Raw genomic sequence first — 26902 nt, 5'->3', positions numbered from 1 at the left:
GCTTTGAAGTCGAGATGACCATTAAACATGAGATGCTGAATAGTCTTGAAAAACACTTGATCTGTGAGGTACGGAGAAATCTGGGAAAATGCTCTGATAAGCAAGTGCTAGGATTTCTGGAGAGAATTATGCTACAAGATGTTTAGGATCTAGAAAGGAAAGAAGTAGAACCCATGAGTTATTGAAAAAATACAAATCGCTATTGAGTACCGTGAGAGAATCAGCATTGAATGGTTGGCAAGAACAAAGAGAGGGCCAGCAAATCCAGAAGGTGCTGAGACAACTAGGAGCATCTGAATTATTGGGATATATGCTGTATGTGGCCTATTCAGTTGGGAGTAACCTAAAGGGAGAATGTAAGGTTTTCAAAGGGTCTATATGAGAGGATGATATACTGTGAAATGAAGATACCATCCAATGTTAGTGTTCTTTGAGAGATAAGGCAGGAAAAGGGAAATGAAGAGCGGTTATGTTTGCAAAGGACCTTCATTTAAGTTTGATAACCTGGAAGTCATTTCCAGAATGGTTCAAACTTGGATTGCCTCTTAATACTTATATGCTGGCACTTCTTGCTCGGTCATCCTCCCTTGCTCATTCAAGAGCGGGGTGAATAAGGCTTGGTTCGCCATGACCACCTGCATGTGAACAGAGTTGATACCACTTCAGCTCCTTTACAAAACTCGCTTCTCTTCAATGCAGTTTAGGAACTGCTCTCCTGATTCTCCAGGTAAATAAGATGCCCTTTTTATGAAAGTAAATATTGTGACTATCAATGTATATCTTTTTAAGCAAAGTTTGTGCGTATCAAATTTGCATCTTGCAGATGAAATCCTGCAAAACCTTTCTTCTGCACTTTTCCCCACATGAACGTCGAAAGTAAATTTGTTTAGTTTGTAGAATGAATCAAATTTCATGAATGTGCGAAAGCTTCGGACACAGTTTACAGAACAGAACATCTTTAATTTGGCGTAGTCAAGTGATGGAATTGTATATTAAAGTACACATGAACACTTAAAGGTAGATCTACCACATTTCTGAAATGTCTGCGCTTGAATGATTAGTGGAATGTCTTAGAACGTCGACTATTTCACTAGAAGTGGCAAAACACGTGTATCCATTCAGAGTCCTGCTCAGTGTCCTCTCGGACTGCAGATGCCTTGCATATCCTGAACGATTTTGTTTGACCAGATGTTTGATGTCCACAAAAAAACAGACCTTTAAACATTGGAAAATCATGCTGTTATTAAAAAAAGAATTGGTTACCTGGATGAATTGTGTAGTTTAGCCATCTGTGGAATAGGAGACTATGACATTCGTGAAGGTGATAATGCATTCAAAGAAATATGGTACCAGTTCCCGGAAATTAGAGTGGTCATTTAATTGCCTATGATATCATTTACTTTTGATGCAGTGTGACTTATTCTATTATTTGGTTAATTTGGTCATTATAATTCTGCACTGCTTTTATTAAATGTTAACTGCTTTGTTTCTCTCTGCATGATAAAATAGAATAAAAAAAGAAAAGGACTGTTCCTTTACACACTGCTGCATGTTTATCCTGTTTTAGCATTATTCTATCATTGAACCAAAAACATTAGAAAATAGCGATCTTTTAGGATCGAATGTACTAAAATTGCTGGGTCGATTTAGGAGTCATTTGTATTATAAACAAAAGGTAATGCCGTAATTCATTTCAGCATAAAAGAAGAAGAAATGTGTAGTGTCTTGAGTGAAGGCCAGCGGGAAAAAATGGAAATGGAATCTTGTCACACATTACACCAACAGGTAAATGAGAAATTGATGTATTTTCTACTTTGCTAATATAACAGAGTGTGAAACCCACCTATTCGTTCAACAATGCATATTTTCAAGCATCTAGTGTCCACAATACACATGACTGTGTATCAGTCACCACTGTAGTATGCCAATGCTAGGTTTTCAAGCAGGGACCTGCCTTTTTAGGTTTTGGCTAATAGGTGGTGCTAAATTGCTGCCTATGTGCTAAACATACAGGAGTGCTAGTGGGAGGAGGGAAATGACATATGAGGTGTGAAACTGCCTGTGGAAGTCCTTTGGTTATGATCCTGCACATTAAACACCCATGGTCATGCTAAGCCCTTATGTTTCTCCATGTTTTGTGCACTGTTGATAGTGAGAATTAGCATGTGTTGCAATAGTGTGATCTAATAGTCTCAGTTTTCAGAGTCAAACGGATTCAGTGCTGTCTCACATTCTCCATTCCCTCTGCACAGTCTACTCCCTCTCTGCATGGCATTGTAGCCCCCTAGCTGCCCTGGCCATTGATCAAAATCAGTCTTTCAGGTGCCGGCAACATTTTTGGGTACCTATTTTTGGGATGATCCAAGAAACAGCATCCGAAGGACCAATGCCCAAATACTTGCTTCGCTGTATCTGCACATTCACTTGCTTCCATCTCCGGTAGCAACAAAACCCAAACTCTTCAATCAGATTAGAACATTTAAGCACTAATCTTCATTATCACACTTCCATTCTGTACTTTCATATTTCTTCAGTCACCTGCAGAGTAGGAAATAATGTGAATGTGTTGTCCAAGGGATACTAAAGATCTGCACTGGCATGGTGAGCCTAGGAGAAGCTGCTACGTTTGTTGGCCAGGAGAGACCCACCAGAGTTGACATGTCAATTTTTTAGATGTAGTGTGTACTGCTGGGCCATTGGTCACGCCAGGCTTATCTGACAATCTGCAGCTCCAGCACCAGATCAGCAAGTGTGCTGGCACTCTGCAGATAGTTTTTTACTCAAAGTGCTGTGCCAAACTATTCATTTCCAGTGAAAGATCAAGGCTGGGAACCTGGGCCTTAATGGGTCAGCTTCTTCTGATCTAATAGGCTTGATAACGTAATGGATAGCTGGAAGTATGATTGTATTGTCCTAGAGATTTCAAAAAATACTTCCCCCTTCTCCACTGTTCTCCTCTATTGCTGGTTTCCTTCTCTCTCTTTGCTCTCTTTTCCTGTCCTTTATTACTCAAACTCTTCTCCTCTCCTGCACTACCTTCCTTTTCTGCCTGTCTCCCGTGTGAGGCTCTTGTACTCAGCACGTACTATAATGTTTGCCTCAAGTCCTGCAGTGCTCCAAATAGGGAATTTTTTCAAGCTCACATTACTTTGAATTCTGCAACTTGTAGTCTTCTGATGCAGATTTGATAAAATAGGGCTACAATCATGCACTTGTTGCGTAACATGTTTCTATTGGGACTTATGCCGGGTTGCTTTGTTATGGGTCTGTGTACTTCTCAAGCTATCTACATAAAACATAGTTGGTTTACAGCTCTAACACCAAAGCTTAGCAAATATTTGTAACACTTTAATCTCATCTTCCCGTATGTGAAACATTCCCTAGAATTGATTAAGTTAAGAGTAGGTTATTAAAGAATAAAACTTCACTCATTTTTTCGTAGATAATAAAGTAGCTTCAGGTATGATTCAATTGGTGGCTATTCATATAGTTGAACATCACAAAGGTATGTCTTTCTTAGCTTAAACACTGCAACAGCACACGAAAGCCATGGTTATCTTCTGACTTCACTTAGATGCTGCTGCAACGTCCAGTGCATTTTGCTCCTGTATAAGAATCCTTTCCTAACTTACTTGGCAGAAGGAATGTTTCATGTTGTGTAATAGGTTAGAGATAATGTTGCATTTAATCCAGGTCCCACACAGTCTGACAGTCAGAAGGGATGTGTTCAGTTTTCACAGTGCAATACACGTTGATGGGTTGAAAGGAATACTTTCTAGTTATGCAGCTCCTTGCAGTCGAAAATGTCAGGATTTGTGAAAGGGTTAATGGTCCAACATGCAAAATGACCTATTGTCTCAAAATAGTGCAGACTTGATTTATTTTATAGACAAAATGGGATCCCACAATGCTCCGCTGCTGGTGGCAGTCACCTTGCCCTATCCTAGCATCTGGCCAGCATCAGTCCCATTCCACATTATTTGTAAATAGGATACATATTATTCCAATAGGAGTGTGCAGGGGTAGTAGAGGGGCTGGATTGGTAGGTGGAACAAGGGAGCGAGGGACATCCAGAGATACAAATGCAGCCTGGATGGAGTGATCCACAATTGGTGAGTTGTTTTATGCAGAGTAGGGCTGTCCGGCCAGTTTTACCTGAATAGGTAACTTGTTCAAGAGACAGCGCACATACCCGAAAAAGGCCCATTTCCTATTGCCCTCCCTCTTGGAGTGCTTAGTTCATCATAGCGTTTTTGTTGCTTCTAGTGGTACTCTAACCTCTGGAGATGCTGTGTTTCTCAGCTAGATAATGTTGTTTTGGTTGTGACTGCTTTGTGGGTGACGCAGGATGCCTTGAACATATGAGCTTGCAGGGATAGTCGGTGTTGCAATTTGAGGATGTGATGTGATGTGGTTGAATTAACCTAGAACTAAGCTGGGTCCTTGGAGGTCTTCAATATGGTGGCCATAAATTTGTATTCACACATCTATTTTTTGGAGCAGTGCATTTTTGATCGCGCACTTATGCACTCACTTCCCTCCCAAACATGGCAGACATGGGCAGAACTAAAGTGTTAACAGTGGCAGGAGGGCCTGGAAACCTCTGTTCTGCCATCCGCCATATCCTGGCTCACTCCCCAGCTTTCTCATTTGTCATGTCTCCCTGCACTTACCTTTGTGCATTGTGTTCCCACGGTTGCCCCTTTTGTTATTTCTCTGCCCCATGCGTCCTCTCGCTTCCCCTCGTTTTAGGTCTTCCTACCCACCAATTCCCACACACATTTTCCCTAAGCATGCACCACAAGTCAGGTAAGTGCCGCCTCATTTGCTGCTGCTCTTGCCCATACACCACCACCATCAGGCTTTCCATGGGGCATTTAAAACATGTTTTACAGGACCTTGCTGGTGCGTTCTGACAGAGATAAAATACTATGAGTAATGGCACCATTGAATTTCTTTAATACAATTAAATAAAGCCTGACGGCCCATATGGAGCTTCACTCTCCTTTGGGAGAGTATGATATATATCAGAAGAGCCAACTTTTGCTCGTGCACCCAACCCACATTCATAGAAATGTTACTCAGCCTTCCTTATATTATTTCAGCTGCCTGACGGTGCCGTTATTTTTATTATCTTTTCAAAGTCCCTTCCCGTTACACATTAAGCAAGCATTAGGAATGCCAACAGTTTGGGCTTTTGTGTAGGCATGGGAAAGGCACTTCCCAGGCACTGCAGTACTATTATTAACTGGCCAGTGCCATAGCGCCTGGGATTCTAATAACCGTGCCTGAGCAATGCCTGATACTTCTACACAAGCCAAAACTGTTGGCTTTGGCAATGCTTGTTTTTGACAGGACTTTGCAGAGTCCTTACAAATCGAGTGGCTCAAAGCATACCTGGTAAGATATTTTAATTATCTTACCAGGTATGCTTTGTAGCGGATTTACAACTCCAATTAAGTCATTACCTCTCATAAAACTGCTTTGAAAAAACACTGGCAGGCTCTTGGAGTGTAAGGTGTGATGGTAAGACTTGAATAAATCGAGCTCAAAAGGTTCGCATGAGGAGGTGTTTTGGGAGATGGGGGCAAGAACTGAGTGGGACTGGCCATAGGGATTAGCAGGGCCATGGGAAGTCAATGGGTGGGCAGATAAGACCTACAGGCTATTCCTCATATGCAATTCCTCCCTATCTGTACCCTAATGCAACAGTTTCAGCTTGTAGGTGTCGCAAGAGACACTCAGTAACCCACCCTAAAAAGCCAGTCAAACTGTGCTGCTGTGGGTCCCTCAAAACTAAAGGAAACGTTGTCAACAGCTTCTTTGATCTGCAATGGTGTTAGGCAGAAACTTGTACAGTTCCCTTAGGGACCACTCCAAAAAGTTTAAGACCACAGGAGTAAGCAGTAAACCCAATTGGTAGCAGTCTGCACCACCCAGATTTACCTGGTAGCTGTGGCTGAGCAGTCAGACTTCTCTCAAGAAGAGTTAGGCAGTATATAGAGTATACACAATAGAGCTAAAAATAGAGTAGAACAAGCAAACACTGACCCGAGCTTTGGTATTAAAAGTATATAATTATTTATTTAAAACACACTTATGAAAATACACTGGCACTAATATCTCAAGCAAGTTCAAACACAGTCACTATAATTATATACACCTCCCTAGTTAATTATTCGACAAGTCTAGGTTAATACACCTCTTATTAGCACAACAGAGGTGAGCGCGTAACCGTAGATGGCACTCCAATAATTTGTTAACAAGGGAGAGAAAAGGAAGAGCATGGGAATAACACAGTACCAACACTTTTAAGTAACCACAGCAAGTCAAGAAAGGGAGGGTCTACTGTAGAGCCAAAGTTCATAGGCCAGGCCCACTCTTAGAGAGACCAAAGCTGAATGTGCCCAAGATCACACAGTGGAAATGCACTCAAAGTCTTTGCAGAAAATGTCAAAAGAGGTTGGGTCAGTTCAGAAAGATAAAGTTAGAAGGTTTGGAGGCCAACCCAGTTGGAAAGTCAAGGATTTACGGGACACCTTGGACAGTCCGTTGTAAGGGCGGCCAGGCGGGACACAGTACCTTAAATGGTGAGAACGTTCCAGCGGGGGCAGTTGTTCCTGGCAGCGGGTGCAAGTCTTGGCTTCGACCAGAGGAAGAGAGGATCCTGACGAGGAAGAAAGCTGGAAGTTGTTGCACTGCCAGGGATGAAACCAGCCGCGGAGTTCCCGATTAAGAGGTACGACCCTTTTATTTGCGGTCAGTGGTGAAGCGTGGCTATTCGGCCGCCGGCGTGCTTGGCATGGGCGATTCGACCATGAGACGTCCTGGAAGGTGAAAAAGGCGAACTGGTTGGTCCCACCAGATCAAAGGGAAGAAGACTCTCCTGGAAGAAGATCTCCTCTGTCGTCGGGGAAGTGGTGAGTTCGTACAGCAGGGCTCCACCGGTGGTGTCGTTGTTGTAGATGGCTCAGCTTCTTCCCTCTTCGGATTCTTTAGGTCTTGTGGCGACTTCTGAAGTTCCAGTCCCCAAATCCCTGCTTTTATGCTGAAAAACCCCCATTCAACAGCCTAGCTGTCACTCAAACATGCTAAGTGGGGAGCCGGGCGGCTCACCACTGGGCCAATCACACAAGAGTGCGACTTGAGTTGCCAAGGCAACTCAGTCCAGGGTGCCTAATCCCCCTCCCACACATCCTGTAGACCCCAGACAGAGTGGCACCATTTGGAGGGCAACTTATACAGGGAGGAAGCCCGGTATACAATTGACTAAGAAAGGTTAGCAATGTATACTTTGTCTATGTCCGGGAGGACAAAATTCCATATAAATAAAGGGAGACAAAGCTATAGTGTAGATGCCAGAAATACAGAACAACAAAGCTAAAGTGCTTCGAAAAGGGGACCAGTCACAGTTAAAAGATACATATCAGGTTTTAATAGTAAATCATAGAGGTTAAAACAGCCAATTAAATGAAGTGGTCCACAGTACAAAACTGAAGATATCCAATGAAAGACAAACGAGAACAGGAGTTACATGACAAGCTTGGATAGCTAGTAAAAACAATGTATAAAAAGAACACAAATGGGTACATATAAAACATATAATGTAGTACCCTACTTCAGTTAGGATCAATGTGTCATACATTTAAATCTCTGGTTACAATACAGAGAGATATCTCGACATGTTTCTGTTCCTCAAGGCAAGTATGGAACATTCATCAGGAGGTGACAAAATTTGACAACGTAACCAAGTTACAATTGGAGTGATACTACTAACAGTGAACATTTCATGGCATCTGTGAAATAAAAACAAAGACAAATAGTCAGCTCATGAGTAGCAAAATGCATTGATGAGTTCAAAATCCATGAACAGAGGCATACAGAAAGAGGGGAGAAGTACCTCAAACGATGCCCGTGGGTGCTCTCTACTAAGAGTAGTAGGAGGTAGAAGACCACTAGGTCAGTCCTACAAAAGACAAAAATACCTATTAAGCGCCATTAGTAGCTTAAAAAGAAGCAGAGTTTGTGCTTACAACACAGCAGGTGGAGAGACTAAAGTGCAAACGTAATGCTCTGCACAGCAGAAGTCAAAAGGATTCTCTGGAAATTCGAAAACAGTGGGAGGCATGTGTCAAAGAGACAGCAGACATGCTAGTCAACCCAGAACATAACCGGGGGTGTAGTGCGGTAAAGTCAAGATCAGGGAATTACTACGCCCCAAAGTGAAGGTGCAAGGGAATGCTAGGGATTACTGTGAGGAAAAAGCACCGCATCGAACAGAAGGGGGAGAGTGTAACGGTCACTCAACAATTGAGTTGGCAGGAACAAAAAAGAATAAATAAAAAGACAAAAATAGGCATACGAATCTGTACACCAAGGCTTAACCAAGGAGGTAGCCACGAGAATAAAGATCCAATCCATGAACCATTGGTGATCCCAGCCTCAGTTTCCATGGCCACTTTCAGTTTATGCAGAGCAGCAATAGTTCTGGTGAGCGTACAGTTTTCTGTATCACTGGGAGGCACATATGTGCAACAGGTATTCCCAACTTTCTGGCATACTCTGCCCTCCATTGCTGTCAAGAAGTCGAGTATGTAACGGTTTTGCAAAGTTATGAGCTTTAGTGCCCGTAACTCTTCTTTAAATGGCACTAAGCCCTAACACTGAAGCATTAACAAAGAGCAGTAGTTCATACATGGCCACATGGTGCCATTTGGCATTAGCTGATGCTTGGGCCTTGGGTGCCAGGAGGGAGGCAAAGAAAGTCTTGGTGTGGCTAAACAGCCGATATCGATCAGGAATTTTGTCTTAAGCCTGTGAGGATGCTGCTCAAAGGAAGTTTGATCTTTTCCTGCGTTTCTATGATGTTTTCCGTCAAACATAGTCTCTGATTTGTCTATATACAGTGGTGAAAGGGGCACAGGGGACAAAAGGGGCATAGATGTAATTTTGGGCATTGGGTATCACGAGGACAGGCACATGAAGGGTAGAGAGGCTGCACACACCTCACACGGCTGTAGGCAACTGCCTGTATGCATTCTCTCTGCAGATCAAAAACTTACCGAGAAGCGCAGCAGTATTTCCAGCTGAATCGGTGATGCGTAGTGTGCGACTGTAGTTCCCATTTGTGCCAACGGGCACCGTGCCATCACCCTTAAAACATTGAGAACAATGGGTACATGTCTGCATCTTAATTCAAAAGATTGGGCGTGTCCCAGTCAACTGCGCTGCAAATGGGGAGTTAGTGGAAAATGTTGAGTCGCGCCAGAGACAGACAATGGCGTGTCTCCCTAACACACACTGGACAGTTAAGTACAGTGCAAGCACTCTGTCACACCAGGCGCCTCACAAACCAAAAATAAGAACTGTCATTCATGGGCAAAGCATTGCATTTAGTGTTTGTATTGGAACCAATAAAATACTTTACTACATAATCGATGAATTGGTAAGAGTATAAACACGCAAGTTAATATAATAACAATGGGTGGCTTTATAGGGTAATCCCTAATAACTGAAATGGCGACACTATATAGGCATGTCTTAAGATCTCTAACACATTTGTGAGCCCAGCCAACATATGTTTTGAGCATCTGCTCTTCCTCAGGGCTGAATTGTTGATTATTTTCCAACTGGTAGGGTTATTGCATCTGGCGGAATGGCTGCTACCTGAGTCAGTAGCATTATAAGTCTGGTGTGCACTGGCCTATAGGCTGGCCCCTGTAGTGTTCCATGCAACCGATAAGTGTATGCAACCGATAAGTGTTGCATGATAACCACTACATACACTCATGCGAAATTTGGATGGCACGTAGTGCCATTGTGCGGTAGTGTGTGGTAGGAGTGCTGGGGAAGCGGTATGAAGCCACCTGTCTGTATATTAACATGTTGTTCTGGCTCTTTGAGCGGAGTCAGATACTGCAAATTATTTTTCTCATTGCTCCAGCTCTGCAACTCTTCACCCTTTGTTCCCAACAATTTTTAGAAAGAATTGCTCATTCCAAGATCAATTAGACCCTTTGAATACACCTAATATTTTTGTGTTCTGCACGCTCCGCCATTGAACAATCATCATCACTTGGTATGATTGATGACGTAATTGTTTGCCCTTTAAACTGCCCTCGAACCCTGCATAGGGCTAAGTACACTAGATATAGTGCATCTGCCACCTGTACCTCACTCAGGAAAAATACCCTAAGAACACCAGAAAAATGGGGATGAGAGAGCATATGTAGCAATATTCTACAGATCTCTCTCCCCACAGCCCTCATATGGCTATACCATACATTGTCAACTGCGAAGCCATGTGCATTCGTTATGGGATGAAATTTATCATTATCGATACAATCTTTGTCAACATTTCTTCTTCCTCTTAACATTTTCTCCCCGGGCTTCATACGATTAGCCAATGTTGAGGTTTTTATATACATATTGAATGTCATCTTCAGTCATGATCAAGATAAAAAAAAAACACAAAAGCCTTCATTGTTTCACAATTTACAATCTTAAACATTCCTTTTCATATACAAACATTTAAATTCCAGATCTCTATTTGCACCCCCTTTGCAATGAAACAAACAGAGAATCCTTAGGGCCATGAGGCGTCAGTAATGTGAGGCAGACAACTGCTTGTAGTTTTCTCAAAGTAAGACATTTGATTAAAGTACCTGTTTTCAAATTAAGTCATGCTTGCCCTACTCTACCGAGGAATTCCCTACCTAGTCTAAACGCTAAGGGAACAATCTCTAGCATGGGTAAACTGGAACTCACTCTAAACAACAAACATTTAAACAAAATGAAAAAGTAACACAAGATAATACACAATATTAAAACATATCTGCATGATCTTCCTGTCCTGGTTTTAAAGTCAACTTCAAAATGTTCAAAGGAAAAGAAAAGTCTTGAACTAGTTCTTATCAATTCCAAGTTACAGGAAAAGTTCATCAAACAAAAATCCACTGGTAACAATTCTCTGATTTTGCTTCAAAATATCCCCTTCTGTGACGGGCGTTAGTATAGATCTATAACTATACCGACACGCGTCGTGAGACAAGACATTTCAACAAGGTGGGATTTAACCCAGGCATTGACACAAAGATTGGAAAATCGAATTTGAATCCAACTGGATAAAGATAAGGAATTTCAGATTTGCCCAGATTTGATAAAGACACAGTAGTGTCGAGACACGTGTCATCACAAAGGGCTATGAATACATTTTAGTTTCAACCATTACAACTGATGTCATTGTTTCAATACATTACCATGGCGCAATAAATGGTGTATAAAGAACTCATGTGAACCTTATATGATCAGGGCTCAGTTCAAGGCACCAGTCTTCAGATAGACCCACAATCCTCCCACTCTGCCTTGAACCCAATGGTGTATTGTTTGCACCCCATAGGGCATGGTTAGTTGTTGTGTTTGTGGTAAACCAGCAATTCCAGGGTGAGGGTATGGGCCGATTACAATCCCGCTTTTTGCAACCTGAACATAATTTCCTGAGCTACCCATGACACCTCTGGCCACACTTTGGTTCTGAAAGACCAGTTTTATAGAGTCATGTGAGTTAACAGCCTCTCTGGGCATTCTATAACATCCCTGCAGAGTTTCCCTGGAGACAAGGCACAACCCTCGGTCATGCGGATCCAATGTAGACATTTATTAAATAGAGCATCCATAGGTTCTCGCTGGCTGGCATGTAGTTTGGGAACCCCATACAGGAAAGCTGTGCTGCTTTTTGGCTTCCCCATAGTCATTACGCTTAAACATACTGCCCATGTGGCGGTGGCTGTGTGAACCGGGATCCTTTGTGTTGGAGTGTTTCGAGCCCATTAGGTGTTGCTCACGGGCCGCCAATGCAAAGGGCTTTGTATTACAGTCAAGGGCATTGCCAGGCATATTAGGGCGCAGTAGCGTCTATGACTTGGACTGCGTCATCTGGCAATGGTAATGGGGATTAGGCTCACAAGAGGCTGAGGGGGAACTCACATGGTCGAAATTAAGACTTTTGGCTTGCTCTTGTAGGGGCAACATGCCTGGAGTGATTTGATTGTTGGCACATTTCAGCGATGAATTATAGGGTTTTGTGACAGTAGGTTGGTCACAATAGAAATCTCCCCCTGACCCACCCCCGGGTTTTCTCTCCACTCTTCCCCTGGGCCTCCAGTAAGGTTAAAAGCAATTCTTTTATTGCTACTAGTTCCTAAAGCACCCATTCGCAATAACACCCATTCCCTGTGAGGTCCTCCTTATCAGGAGGGTCAGCGACGAGTTGAGTACCAGGATCAATCACCTTAGGAACCCTGAGTGGAGTTAATCGGAGATGGGAACTGGACCCTGAGTGTACTGACAATGTGCTCTCACTCCAGATGCTACAGGTAGGGCAAGGGGAGGCGGACTTAGTTCTTGTTGTCTCATCGGTCTCAATGTCCATTAGGATGGGAGGATGTGTTGCAGAAGTGGGTGAATGATCAGCTTAGGCATTACCAAACACAGGCAGACAGACGGAGCCCAGAGTAGAATAGTCAAAGAAGCGGGCAAATGTTGTGGCGACCACTGCTGCTATCAGAAATTTGTCTGCCCTAGGGATATCAGATGAAGTGGGCCATGTGAAGTAGGCACATCAGAGGGGATGGGAAAAGCAGAGATAGCACTTACCATTGGGGTTTCAGCTGGGATTATAACCAGGGGATTTTCCCCACTGGCAGTAGCTTTGTCTTCCTCAGTGACCTTGCAGACAGATTTTTCCACAGTGCTGATTTGGCCTTTTGAGTGGGCCCCTATTATCATCCGCAATAAAAGCCTCTTATTGCTCAGCAGACTGGTTTCCTTGATTACCTGGGTTGGTGGGATTACCAGTGATTTCCCCCCCCCCACATTGGTCAACTGTTGAGGTTGCTGACTCCTCCAAGGAAGTGATGGATCTCATTTATAAGACAATAGCCCCCCCCCCATGGTGGTGATCATGGTGCCGGGGTTTCCCCAGGATGCAGAAATTGTGCCAATAACTGGGTTGCCTTCCTTGCCGCCTTTGCCGTGGCTCGGCGGGCAGGCTCCCATAGCTTGCTCTTTGATAATGATACATCATGCAAAATGGACTTGGCGGTCAGATATTTACAGAAGAGAAGTGGCGGATAGGGGGAAGTTAGTGGGGACTATGCCATCTCCATTTCAACTGTTCCGGGATTGGCCAGTCAGCAACAATGGACCCCCAAACTAACTGTAGCTCACCTTACTTTCACCTTACTTTCACCTCAGCATTGCTTTCCAAACAGCGACTGTAAATCTATCTCTTGATCGCTAACAGAGGAAAGCGAAGTAAACAAAGATGGCCCACTGCAGCCTGCTGCTCCATACACCTGCAACGCCAAACTCTACAACCTTGCCACCCCGCGGGCTTCACCACTGCAGGGCTGGTGTAGGTGTTTTAAGTCCAGGTGGGCATGGCCAAACCAGGAACAAGCAGCAGAAGTCTCTGGAGCGCTGAACACTGTGCCTTTGCCCCGCCACGTGCATCACCGCTGCAGGACTGGTGGAGGTGTTTTAAGTGCAGGGGGCACAGCCGAAATAGGAGCAAGGAGCAGAAGAGGATGTGTTCTTTCACCCACAGAAGTGCTTTGGAGAAAGAAAGTGACAGGGAAGTTAGTAATACCTGTACAGTTGCATCTTTTGGCTCTAGAACAACTACATAACCCTTCTGTGCTCTCACTTCCTTGTGACTTGTCAGTCTTGTGATTTTCCTCTGCTACTACTATTGCCAGCCTTCCAACTCCTTCTGCCACTCCTTCTCCATCTCCTGCTTTCCTGCTGGGGCCTTTTATGCCACACAGGTTTGCCAATAGGCTTCAGGTGTGAGCCATTAGCTTCAATTGCCTGACTCCTCCAATGATACTAGGATTAATTGCCTGACTATTACATCTGTATACCTCTTCAGCCCTCTTCCTCGTCTGTTTGCCTAGGATTCAGGGACATGTAGTTTGTTCTAACAAAGTTCGTTTTTTCTGCCTCTTGATTTTTTTTATGAGGGTCGATTTAATTCCCTTAATATCGGTAACAGAGGGACTGTGGGTTTTACTTTTTACATATGAAGATAGTTTAATGAAGAAAGTATTTCCTAGGGGTGTCACTGTATTGGTTTTATGGCGGTACGATATCCTTCTTGCCAAACAAAGGTATGTCATGGTTATCGCGATATAGCAGGTGGAGTTAACTAATCTTAAAAAATATTTTCTTAAAGTTCATAAATTATCAGATTCATCATCACAAATTAAACCAGGTACCCAGGGCCAGAATAGGGCTTTTCAACATACTTTCCACTGAAATTCCAACCTTTGCTTCCACCAAACAACACAAACACACGTTTGGAGAGGAGGAAGGGGGGTGCCTGCTGCGTCTGGCAAAGCAAACTTAATTTTCTTAAGTGGTTATTTAGGCTTTTAGCTCCCCCACTGGCTACTGGTGAAGATGAACATGTTGCTATCTTGATAATCTGCATGCCACAGAGCAATGGAGGCTGATGGTAGTATGCGCTTGTGCGCATACACACACACACGCACTCTCTCTCTCTCTTTACGTTACAGCTTTTAGTTTACTTGCGGGCCAAAAGGTGTATAGTAATCACAGACATGTTACGCTTTGGTATGGTAGCGCGGAATACCCACAGAGATGCTTGAATTTCGCTGTGTGACTTATTATATGTAAATTCATTGATGGAACCAGGGAAATCCCCCATGGTCATATGTTTAGAAAACATTATCCATTATAAATATATAAACCGCAAAGAAAATCCTTTTCCTGCTTGGCTCTGTATGTATTCATCCTATTGCTAACATATTGATTTTGTGTCAGGCACGTGTGATTTACAGAATGGCATTGAAAACTGCTCCAACTGAAACTACTTGTACCAAAAAAAGTAACTTTTTCTTTACATTGCCTTATGGCATTTGAAGTTCTTTATCTATACCATCAAGTCAATGCTTTTTAGTTGATTTATGAATACGCAGGCAGGATTTTCCAGCTGTACCAAGGTAGCATTTTGAAACTTGTCTCTGCACATATTTAGCTGATCCTCCAGGAACCTAAGGCAGCTGCAGAATTGGTCTTTCATGGCGCTCACTCGTTGATCGCCTTGAATGAAAGAGTGACTAGTGGAAGTATTAAAAGGCACATTTTGAGCAATGAGTTTGCTGCTCAGTCACAGGTCATCGCTTTAAAAATCAGCTTTGACCTGCATTTTTTTGGAACCACATAGCATGGGCATCATCACCCCTTTCTGCGACAAAAAGTTTGTTTGATAACGCTTTATTCCATTAAAGGGAGAAAAGTCACTCATGTGATGTCTGACAACCCATGTCATTGTCAAAATGTCATAACCAACACAGACTCACAGAAAGGTTGCATATTAATCTAATCACTATAGCTTGTTTTTCATCTGCCTGGTGTATTATGAAGGTCTGATGTCGGAGTCGCACTGACCATGTCATCCTAAAGGGACAACGTTCAGTGGAAGCTTTGATTTGTTTCTTGATTCTTGCAATACATGTTCATGTACCTTCTTAAAGATAGTGGCAAACAAAACTTTGAAAATAACAAAGTTAAAATACATATCAGCACAAATATGGCCTAGACCACCGCCTCACCACAGCCCCATCATTACCGTTTTCCCCAGGTCTGACCGCATTAGGATCAGGATGCAAGTTGAGACGGAGGAATGCTTTCGTGTGAGATGTCACAAATATAGAATAGACCTGAGAAATATCTCATCCACATTGCTCTGGATACTTCAAATTGAATGTAGAATCTGTCCTGCCTGTTTGTTGAGTCCAGTGCCTATATGCCGAAGGTAGGTAGGTGAAGGATCAAGCGAAGCAACAGCTCAAGTGCCAATGTGCAAATCTACACAGAGGACAGTGGGACTAGTTTATTTACTAGCAGAAAGCACTGATAGGCCCAGTGTTCACACAGCCTACAGCAAGGTTGGACTGGGGTGTAAAATGGTCTCAGGCACCTACGAAAAGGTGGCCCACATTTGCAAATGAGAATTCATTTTTTTGGAACACTGTTTGAATAGGACACAAGGGAGAGGTTTTTGATAAAATGTTATGCAAATTGGACATTTCAAGGAATATTTATTCAGCAGCAGTGGTCAAAACTATTAGTGAATAGTGAAGTCACTCGTCAAACTGGCCCACATTGGCCAAAAAAGTGCCCCAATTTGACCCAAAAAACTGGCCCACACAAGCATTTTGCATTTTTGGTTTGACCATGCGCCTAATGCTATAAAAGCCAGCCCATGCCTGGTCTACAGAGCTAAGGTTGTTTGTGGACATGCATCAGATGGGCATCCAGTTCCTTCCCCCTTTGAATTCTGGGAGGTGTAGCTCCCCATCTTTCAAATTGGTGGGAAAACTACAAATCTCAGAATTCCAGGCTAAAACATAACTGGATGGCTATCTGATCCATGAACATGAAAAACTTAAGTTCATTGAATCTAAACCTTGGGGAGAGTAATTCGATATACATGACTTCACTGGCCGTCCTTTTTTTACAATTTGCACAGCCCAAGCAAGAGCTGTTCCAATGTGTGTTTGGTTTGCTCAGTGCAGTAGGACCTTAACTTACTGAACTAATGGCACATGATGCCGGCCGAGTGGTTGCTAAGCAACGTGCTCCTGGCTCCACTGTTTTGCAAGTCACTGAATCTATTCATGGCATGACTGTAAATGCTGCCTTGCATTTTCATACTAACACACATGCCAATTTTACCATGTGTCACTCTTAGACGGAATTCTTACTTTAGCCTGTGTCACATCTAGATAGAAATGTGCTTGTTAGCATATGCCACACCTAGATGGAATTCTTACTTTAGCCTGCGTCACATCTAAATAGAAATGCGTTTGTAAGCATATGCCACACTTAGATGGAATTCTTACTTTAGCCGGCGTCGCATCTAGATAGGATTAAAAATGTTAGCATATGCCACACTTACATGGAATTCTTACCTTAGCCTGCATCACATCTAGATAGAAATGTGCTTGTTAGCATATGCCACACCTAGATGGAATTCTTACTTTAGCCTGCGTCACATCTAAATAGAAATGCGTTTGTAAGCATATGCCACACTTAGATGGAATTCTTACTTTAGCCGGCGTCGCATCTAGATAGGATTAAAAATGTTAGCATATGCCACACTTAGATGGAATTCTTACCTTAGCCTGCATCACATCTAGATAGAAATGTGCTTGTTAGCATATGCCACACCTAGATGGAATTCTTACTTTAGCCTGCCTCACGTCTAGATAGAATTCTTACTTTAGCCCGCGTCACATATAGATAGGAATGTGTTTGTTACCATATGCCACACTTAGATGGAATTCTTACTTTAGCCTGCCTCACATCTAGATAGAAATGTGCTTGTTAGCATATGCCACACCTAGATGGAATCCTTACTTTAGCCTGATATTATATGATATGATATGGCTTTTGTAACGCGCCTATACACAAGTGTTTCAAGGCGCGACGAGGCAGGGAGGAGAACAAGGGGAGACGGACAACGATCCTACTAGGCCAGGTATTATTCAGATCACGCAAGTGCAAGGGTAGGGGGACTGGGAAAAGTGCAAGGGGAAGGGGAGAGAGGAAAGTGCACATGGTTAGTAGAATACAAGATAAATAATAGGGCCAGCTGGTGGCAAGTGCAAGGTGAGTGCCGGGAGAAGGGGCTGTAGGAAACAGAGACAGTCCCGTAGTGCAGGTAGGCAGTGCAGGGAAGAGTGGCTGGGCCAAGGACCGAGACCGGTGAGTGGCACAGTTGCAGATTTAGTGCAGGTTCAGCCTGCATCACATCTAAATAGAAATGTGCTTGTTAACATATGCCACACCTAGATGGAATTCTTACTTTAGCCTGTGTCACATCTAAATAGAAATGTGTTTGTTAGCATATGCCACACTTAGATGGAATTCTTACTTTAGCCTGCCTCACATCTAGATAGAATTCTTACTTTAGCCTGCGTCACATATAGATAGAAATGTGCTTGTTAGCATATGCCACACTTAGATGGAATTCTTACTTTAGCCTGCCTCACATCTAGATAGAATTCTTACTTTAGCCTGCGTCACATATAGATAGAAATGTGCTTGTTAGCATATGCCACACCTAGATGGAATTCTTACTTTAGCCTGTGTCACATCTAAATAGAAATGTGTTTGTTAGCATATGCCACACTGAGATGGAATTCTTACTTTAACCTGTGTCACATCTAGATAGAAATGTGCTTGTTAGCATATGCCACACCTAGATGTAATTCTTACTTTAGCCTGCGTCACATCTAGATAGAAATGTGTTTGTTAGCATATGCCACACTTAGATGGAATTCTTACTTTAGCCTGCGTCACATCTAGATAGAAATGTGTTTGTTAGCATACGCCACACTTGGATGGAATTCTTACTTCAGCCTGCGTCACATCTAGACATAAATGTGTTTGTTAGCATATGCCACACTTAGATGGAATTCCTAACTTTAGCCTGCATTGCATCTAGATAGGATTATGAATGATAGCATGTGCCACACTTAGATGGAATTGTGATCACTAGCCTGCCTCACATCTTGATAGGATACTATAGATTAGCAAGTGCCACACTCAGATGGAATGTTGAATGATAGCAATCATCATACCTAGACATAATTGCAAGGACAGCAATGCCAATTAACCAATCTACTAACAATTTCACCCCTCTGCATACAACTCTCAAACGCTAACCAAACACAACCACATGCCTACTACACAATCCGCACAAAATTCACTACACTGCAATAACAAAACAAAACACACACACATGATGACTGCCGACCGTAAAAACACCCCAAGCCCAGCCAAAGGAACCACCGGGATGAGGCTGCCAACAGCACATCACTGCTCGCTTGCACTGTTTCATTTTATCCCCACTAACTCGCTCCCCTTCCCCTTTTCAGAGCCGCCAGAGTGCCATGGGACCACTCCGGTGGTGATAGCACATGGTACAAATATCCTTTAACATGGACTACATACGAACAAAAGGAACAATAAAATGCTCACTTTTAGGTCAGGCCCTCAGCTCACCCTTGTGATATCCATGTGGTCTTGCTAATTGAAAATCAGGATAATCACCAATGAAGATCTGACATGTAGTGCAGAGCAGCATGACTGGAAAACGTTTAAAATCTGTATGTTCACTTTCAAATAAATGATGCCTGAAACAAAATAACTTTGTTCTAGTTTGGCCATAAAATCCAGGTCTGGCAGAGTCTATGAACTGGAGTCTCTGGTATGCTTACAGAGCCAGTCAGTCAGCTCATCCTTACCAGCTTTGCATGATGAACTCAAAGGTTCAGGCACAGGGCAGATTTCAACACAATTTGTGCAGTCGGCTGATCTTTGACCTGACTATACAGAAAAAGAGCGGTCACAGCAGCAAAGCTGCATTTACTAATGTGGACTCACTTTCCGTATACTATTGTCTGCCAAAAAAGGCCACCTTGGCAGACGCCACATCCCAGAGGGCAAGACCAGGACTGTGCAACATTTGCTTACTGCAGCCTTTTCAAATCAGATTGAAAAGCACACTTAACGGTATCAGGTATAAACAGTGTGGCCGTTATTATTGTTCAATTGTTGGTAACGGTATAGATACTGGTATACCGTTACATCCTTAATTTCCACAATACTTTCTATTGCACCCTTGGGATTGAGGAGGGCGTTTAGTTTTAAATACCAAAAAGGGTCTTTCTTTTGATATAGTGCACTGTGATGTTACAACCTTAGGATTCACAACCTTAGGTTTAATATGAGGTTGAGATACATAAATATGAGAATAAGTCATAATCATTTTTGGCACAGTAGTAAACAACTACTGTGTCTCATCGAATTTAATCTCCTTAGTACCCTGGGCTCTGTCTCCACTCAGGTGATCCTCCCACAGTACACCATCCCCAGGGTTAGGATCAGGAAGCATTTGCCTTTCCCTGGCCAACTGGGAGGAGACTTTAGGCATGGTTTCAGTGAGGGATCCACAGGGCGTACTTAACTTCAATGCCTGCTCCAGTGCAGGTGGAGGGCTGCTGGTATCCCTTCAAGTGTCTTAACACTTTTCGCTTATACTGTAAGGTATTGCTTAAACACTTTGCAGGACCCCTTCAGTCTTGTGTGCATCAGAATTCATTTGTGTAGGTGAGGGAGGTGTATGCAACCTATGCCATGTCACAATTTCATGAGGGCTCAAGTGGTGGTCCTTCTCTGGCTAGTTTCATATGTAAAATGTGTGGGGCATTCGTACCATGATTTAATTCTTCACACAATTGGCTAACTGGGTCTTACGGATCCCATTATGCCTCTCTACAATGCTGTTGGCCTGTGTGCAGGGCCCAACCTCAAGCCACCTGTAGAATGGACAAGCCACAACAAATAAATATCTGAAGTTACTGCACTTCACTATGTCCACAAAATCGATGTGGAGCTCCTTGAATAGACCAGAGGGCCTGGGCAGACCCCCTCACTGACCTCATGGTATTTCTGGGGTTCAATGTTACGCTCATCTTGTCTCCGTGGGGGCGTCTGCTGCTGTGGTCGCAGGCGTCTGCTTCTCGGGGTTCTGCTTCTTGGTAGCCGACAGCTCCGGTATCTCTTGACTGCTCCAGGGGTAGAAATCAGTTCTGGCGATGTGGAAGTGACGATAAATTGGGGCTGCAAAGGGTGTTGAGTATTTCCCCTCTTCCACCAGGAACTATGTCCCCTAGGTTTCAGGGTCAATATCCTTTCCTTTGGTCACCTTATGACTTTTGTAGGCAAGCTCTCCATCCTGCTTGCTTTCAGCAGGGTCGCGGTCTCTGTGCTCCTGTATGGACTGAACCTAGTTACTTCACTGGTTCATGTGGCAGTATAGCTGTAGAGTCTAGCCCAGGCCTGCTGCGGCACAACAACTTAGGCAGTGTTTGCCTTGCTTCAAGGTTTTTTCCTTCTTGTGTTAACATCCTTTTCTGTGTCTGTTTCAGTATTCTAGCTCCCAGTCTCTTTCCTGGCCGCTCAACCTCATGCCAGGTCGTGGTTTGTTGACGTTTGTTGTTTAACATTCCTTTCTTATTTATCTAACGTCCCTTTCTTGTGTTGCAGTAGTCAGTGCTATTCCGGGAAGCACGAGCGCTGAAGTGGCTCCAGTATGAGTGTCCTGCGCGGCTAGTTTGATGTCCCAAGCTGATTGGTAAGTATATGCGTGCACCCGCTTGCTACTGCGATTATTATGGTCTTACTTCGTGTGCGCTGACTGTGTCTTTTTCTTTTCCAGGTGCCGGTGTTTGAACAGAGATGCGATGAGGCAAACTGAACAGGACATCGGCAGAAGTTGTTGCTTGATTTCCCCGACGGGCGGAAGGAGAGATTCTTCAGGTAAGTTGCCCAGGATGCAGGACGGGCAGCGTGGGTTGTGTCCTTTATTGATGCTTTCTTTTCTTGTTGCAGGATTCAGGCGATGGTGAGCGGCAGGCTGCAGGCGATGGTCAGCGTTACACTGCTGGAAAGCAGAATAATGCAAAGCACGTTTCTAAGCCGGGGCATGGCTTATATAGCCAGCCACGCCCAGGAGCTCCAGCCACACCCAAGCACTAGTCTGCATGGTCAGACAGGTGAAAAAGAGGCTGTGGCCCATTGCCTTCCATGTTGAGATGTCTGGAATCTTGTTATGGTCCAATGTTCAAGATCTTTACTCCCTGATGAGGGTGGGAGGACAAGGTCCAAGAGGCCTTTCCTTGTCTTCCGGGAATAACTGGAGCAGCACCTCGGGATAGCCCCCCCACAGCAGCATGGATGCGGGGCTCCATGTGTGTCCCTGGTCCATTGACTGTGACATTGAACTCCTTGCACACTACACTATCCCTACAAATGTACTTTCCCGTCCTTGCAACATAGGGATAAACCAGTCCTGCTGGAGCTCTGCTGTGATTTGTCATCGAGAAGTATGTGACGGGTAATGTAGTTGCTCTAGAGCCAAAAGAAGCAGCTGTACAGGTATTACTACCTTCCCTGTCACTTCTCCTCTTCAAAGCAAAGCTTTGGGTGAGAGAACACATCCTCTCTTTTTTCAGTGCTCCTGTTCTTCTCTAGGGGCTTTTCCTTTTATTTCTATTATCTGGATCACCAGCACTGCATTTTCTGGGAGTCTGAAAGGAATATACACTGCGTCCTTCACTGCCATGTCTACAATATCATTTCGGAGAGCCATTGAATTAGTGTGGTTAGTATAGCCAGCGCACTTAACTAGATCTAACTCTGCTGGCAAGGTTAATGCTTTAGTTACCCGGGATAGCAGCGCAGTATGCTGGACAGAGGACTCATCAGACCACCTAAATCCTCTTCTCTGCCATCTTGATGACCTTGAATTAACGGTGGAGGTGACGTACACGGAGTCAATATAAACTGTGAATGCTTCCCCCTTACACATTTCTAGTGCCTCTAAAAGTGCCACCAGTTCCACCGCCTGTGGAGAGTAATGGGAAGGCAAGCATCTCTTCAGTCTGAGCTGATACTCCCCATCCACAAGACCCACGACAGCTGCACCCATATACCTCTCACCCGTCTCTTGGTTGATGATCAAAGACCCATCAATAAAAATGACCTTGCCCCCTTCCCGGGCATCCTCTTTAACATTCACCCTCTCTTCCTCTTCTCCCTCAAACATGGTACGATCATGAACAATATCTTCAGGCTGCACTGGCTCTGCTACAAATGATTTATTAGGTGACGTTGCATGGGATGAATTGATGAATTTGACACGAGTCATCAACGTGGATTTAGATTTTTCTAGAATCCCAAAGACCACATGCTCTACGTACAATGCCACTGGACAACCCATAGTAATGGTCGAAGACTTTTGAATTGCAAAAAACACTGCCACTAGAGCTTGTTCACATCATTTGATGGTCGTAGCTTGTGCCCTTCTTAGCTCTAGGTTTAGATTAGGTGTTTTTCCAACCTGCAAACTCAGTTTAATAAACACCCTTGAACTGTGATCACTTGTGTCTGTCTTTACTGTTGCCACCATGAGTTCCTTACAGTGGCCACTAACAACAAGGCTACTCTTTTCAAAATCCGCAAGGAACTCCCCAACCCTACTGCAGTTTCCACTACTTCTCCCCTGCCGTCCCTCGCACTATGCACTTCTCTGGCCTCTCACTTCATCTCTAAAACTCAGGACATCCTCTCCTCACTCACCTCTACTCAGCATACTTCTCCCTCACCTTATTTAATGCCTCTGTTGGCCCCCACTTGCCTGCTCTCCTTTTCTACTCCCCTCCTTTTCTCCAAGAAACCTCATTCAGTGTTATTAGAGAGGTTTCTTGACCGGTTCACTTTATGAAAGTCTCTTCCAAACAGGTGCTTGCATTCTCCTCTAGTACTATCAATGACGACATTGTCTCCCTTGCTACTGCCATGACAGATTTCTGCAATCACTCCTTTGCCACTGGAACATTCCCCTCACTCCTCAAGCACTCCCTTGTGCACCCTCGCCTCAAAATAACCTTCTAGTGATCCTTCTTGTCTGGCAAATTACTGCCCTAGCTCCACTACCCCCTCCTTGGGCAAACTCTTGGAGAAGCTGGCCAACTCCCAGCTTGTCCAACACACAGAATCTGTTTGTTGCCTCCACGGCCAACAGTTTGGCTTTAGAGCTGCCAGAGGCATGGAACCTGCTCTCCTGTACACCCTTGAAGACTTACTAATCTCGATTCCAGCTCTCCTTCTGTTCTCATCCTTCTTGACCTCTCCTCTGCCTTTGACATGGTCAATCATGGCACCCTGATAAAACGGCTCCATGACACCAGTCTCATCACAGACCTGGGTCTGGACTGGTTGACCTTCCTCGCTGACCGACCTTCCCAGGTTCAACTGGGCCCTTTACTCTCCTTTTTCCACCTGCAGTGTCCCTCAGGGCTCTATCCCCTCACCCTGACTCTTCAATATCTACTTTGCCCCTCTAGCCCATCTGATCTCCACCTTCTCTCCTAATTTTCAGTGTTATGCTAATGACACGCAGATCTCCTTCGAGCTACCCTCCTCTCCCTCCCCTTCTCCTTTCCTTAATCCTTACTGCCTGTCTACTATTCAGGCCTTGTGCACTACTAATGATCTCTGCCTTAATGCCAGTAATAAAGAGATCCTTCTAATCAGGACCCCAGCTCCCTTTCACTCCCACATTCTGGCCACCCTCCTTGGACCCCTCCCATCGCCCTCATACAAACCAAAAAACATGGGCGCCATCTTCAACTTCTCTCGCTCCTTCACATCTCACATCATGGACCTGGCCAAGAAGGCTCACTTTCAGCTGAACCTCATGGAAGGCATCCTGCCCTGCCTCACCTTACCCCAAGACTCAATGTCTCCAAAGCTCTGGTTCTTTCCAGGCTGGACTACTGCAAAAGCTTCTTCCTCAATCTGCCTAATTACTCCATTCGCCCATCCAGAATAGGACTGCAAGACTTATCCTTGGCCTAAAGACCAGGGGCCGCTTCAGCCCCTAAATCTCCCCATTGGCTCCTGGTTGCTTTGAGGATCAAATTCAAGACCCTCTGCATCATCCACAAGGCTTTCTGGGGCATGTGACCCCGCTATAGCCAACTCTCTCTCCCTAAAAACCTCCATACTACAGCCCTTCACTCATCTAGCTCTAACTCTCTGCAAATTGAAATATTTCCAAGCGTGGGAGGTAGATCTCTCTCCTCCGTAGGTGTCTCTCCCTGGAATGGCCTCCCTGACCCTCTCAGACTTGAGCCGGATCTCTTTCCTTTTCTCCTCTTCCTTCTCCCTGCGCCTCCCCTACTAATGTCCCCAATGCCTGAGACTGATGGCCTCGTTTTTTAGTCATGCATGTCACCAGGCCCCCGTGCCCAGTTTACCTCTACACTTCTCCAGTGACACCAGTCTTCCAAACCCTCATCCTGCACTTGCCATCACACCCCCATGCCTACACGTGGCTGGCTTGCACCCCTTGAGCCACTCCCGCCTCATATTGTGTACTAAGTTGTGGAACCCCCTTCACTCTCTGCATTCCCCTGGCCCTGTCCACCAGGCCGACCCTGGCACTCTTCTTATGTGCCCTCCCACCTAATTCCTGGACTTCCCCACGTCTCCTCCCCTGTGCACTTCTCGGTACAGCACTTGCGCAATCTGAATGTCAAATGGTCTATTAGGATGGCTGCTTTTCTTCTACTGTGACCCTCCTTCCTTGCTGCGGCTTGAAACACTTGTTTATAGGCGCAGTACAAATGACCAATAAATACATTTTAAAAACCTGCGTCATACCCAGTTCAGTGTGTCTTTTGTCCCAGTTGCACCTGCTGTCCCTCCATAGAATTTGTAATGACTGCCTCTTCTACACACATATTTGCCAATTCCTTTTGAACAAGCTTAGCCTCTGCTTTTTGTGCCTGCTCCACATTCTCCCTCTCATTTTCCTGTCTTCTCTTGCACAAATTGTACGATGTGTGCCTGAATTTCATGCTAACTCTTGGCCTCCATCTGTACTACTTTTTCGAAGGGATTGTATCCTCCGACTTATTCCACAACTTTGACAGTAATGACCACAGCTGTGCTGCTTTGGAAAACTTTTTCGGCGTTGGCGTCCTGCGTCTATGACGTCAATACACTGTCCCTCGAGGGCCTCCGTCGATGGTCGACGTCACCGGATGGTATATCTAGGACGCATGACACCTGTAGGCCCATTTTTTTCTGCGAACATGTTCGCTTCGGAATCTCGGCGTACCTCGGTTCTTCTACTTTATAGAGGTTCTTCTACATTGTATTGACAATGTCTTCATCCTCTTCTACCCCGAAGTCGGGCTTTAAAAAGTGTCGGGACTGCGGTTGCAAAATGTCCATCACAGACCCGCACGACGTCTGCCTCTGGTGCCTCTGTGAAAGCCACGCCACTGACGACTGCTATGACTCCCAGTGTCTCACATCGAAGGCCTTGCGGGAGCGGAAGAAGAAATTATCGTTAGGTAGGGTTTCTAAGGCCCGTAAGCCGAAATCTGCTGGGCTTTCGACTGACGACTCGAGGGGCGACTCTCCGCGTCAGCGTAAGTCCAGGGGGTCTCAGTCTCGGAGTGGTTCCCGACATTCCTCTGACTCTTCTAGGCATTCTCGGAAGCGCCGTCATCAGTCGCCTTCCCCGTCCTCGTCGGAGGACACCACCAGACGGCGGGTACTTGTCCCACCAAGTATTTGTCGCCGGCCGAATGGGACGCAATCTGCCAGCAGATGATGGCGATTTTCGAATCGCAAGGCACCGTTCCGTCTTCGCCTTCGAGAGAAGCCGGTAAGGAATGACCTAGAGCCACCACTCTCATGCATTCGGGCTCAGGCAATCAGCACGATCATCGGGAACCGTCGAGGTCCCGATCGAACAAGGTTGATCGCCATAGCCGTGCCAGGTTCCGGTCCTACAAGAAGGCATCAACGCCACTGGCGCCGTCTCCCTCTCTCTCCGGTTCGGCTTCGAAGAAGTCATCAACGATATCGGCGCAGAGGCCGTCTAAGGACACTCTCGGGGCTCCGGCCTCAAAGCAGTTGTCGAAGTCGTTGGCGCCTCGGTCGCAGTCGATGCCGATTCCATCAGCGCTCTCGACGCCTTTTGAGGAAAATTTGCCAGAGGTGCCCCGGAGGACTGTGGAAACTCCGAGGAAGGCTCCCTGTAAGTCAGTGAGGCCTGTTTTTGAGCCCTTCTCTGCTCCTACATTCGGATTGGATTTATTCCAACCTTTGGCGTATATTTCAGAGGTGGAAGAAGGGTCTGATGAGGAGAGGGTTGTGCCTCCTGAGGTTTCTGATGACCTGTTGTCTGGTCACAGTCAAATGGAAAACCTCTGTCAGTCCTTGCATG

General features: G+C 44.8%; 1 protein-coding gene across 2 annotated transcripts in view; it reads left to right on the top strand.

The window, feature by feature from the left end:
- The window catches only part of EVC2 (EvC ciliary complex subunit 2), a 1020434-nt gene that overhangs the window by 704481 nt on the left and 289051 nt on the right, over positions 1 to 26902 (top strand). For both annotated transcript variants that reach the window (XM_069631972.1, XM_069631971.1), the window contains exon 19: positions 1698 to 1785. In XM_069631972.1, coding sequence (XP_069488073.1) covers positions 1698 to 1785 — 88 coding nt within the window. The remainder of the gene's footprint in view (positions 1 to 1697; positions 1786 to 26902) is intronic.

This window comes from Ambystoma mexicanum, chromosome 6q, assembly GCF_040938575.1.
Source record: "Ambystoma mexicanum isolate Mex_15411 chromosome 6q, UKY_AmexF1_1, whole genome shotgun sequence".
NCBI lineage: Eukaryota > Metazoa > Chordata > Amphibia > Caudata > Ambystomatidae > Ambystoma > Ambystoma mexicanum.
This window is presented reverse-complemented; position numbering and strand designations above follow the sequence as displayed.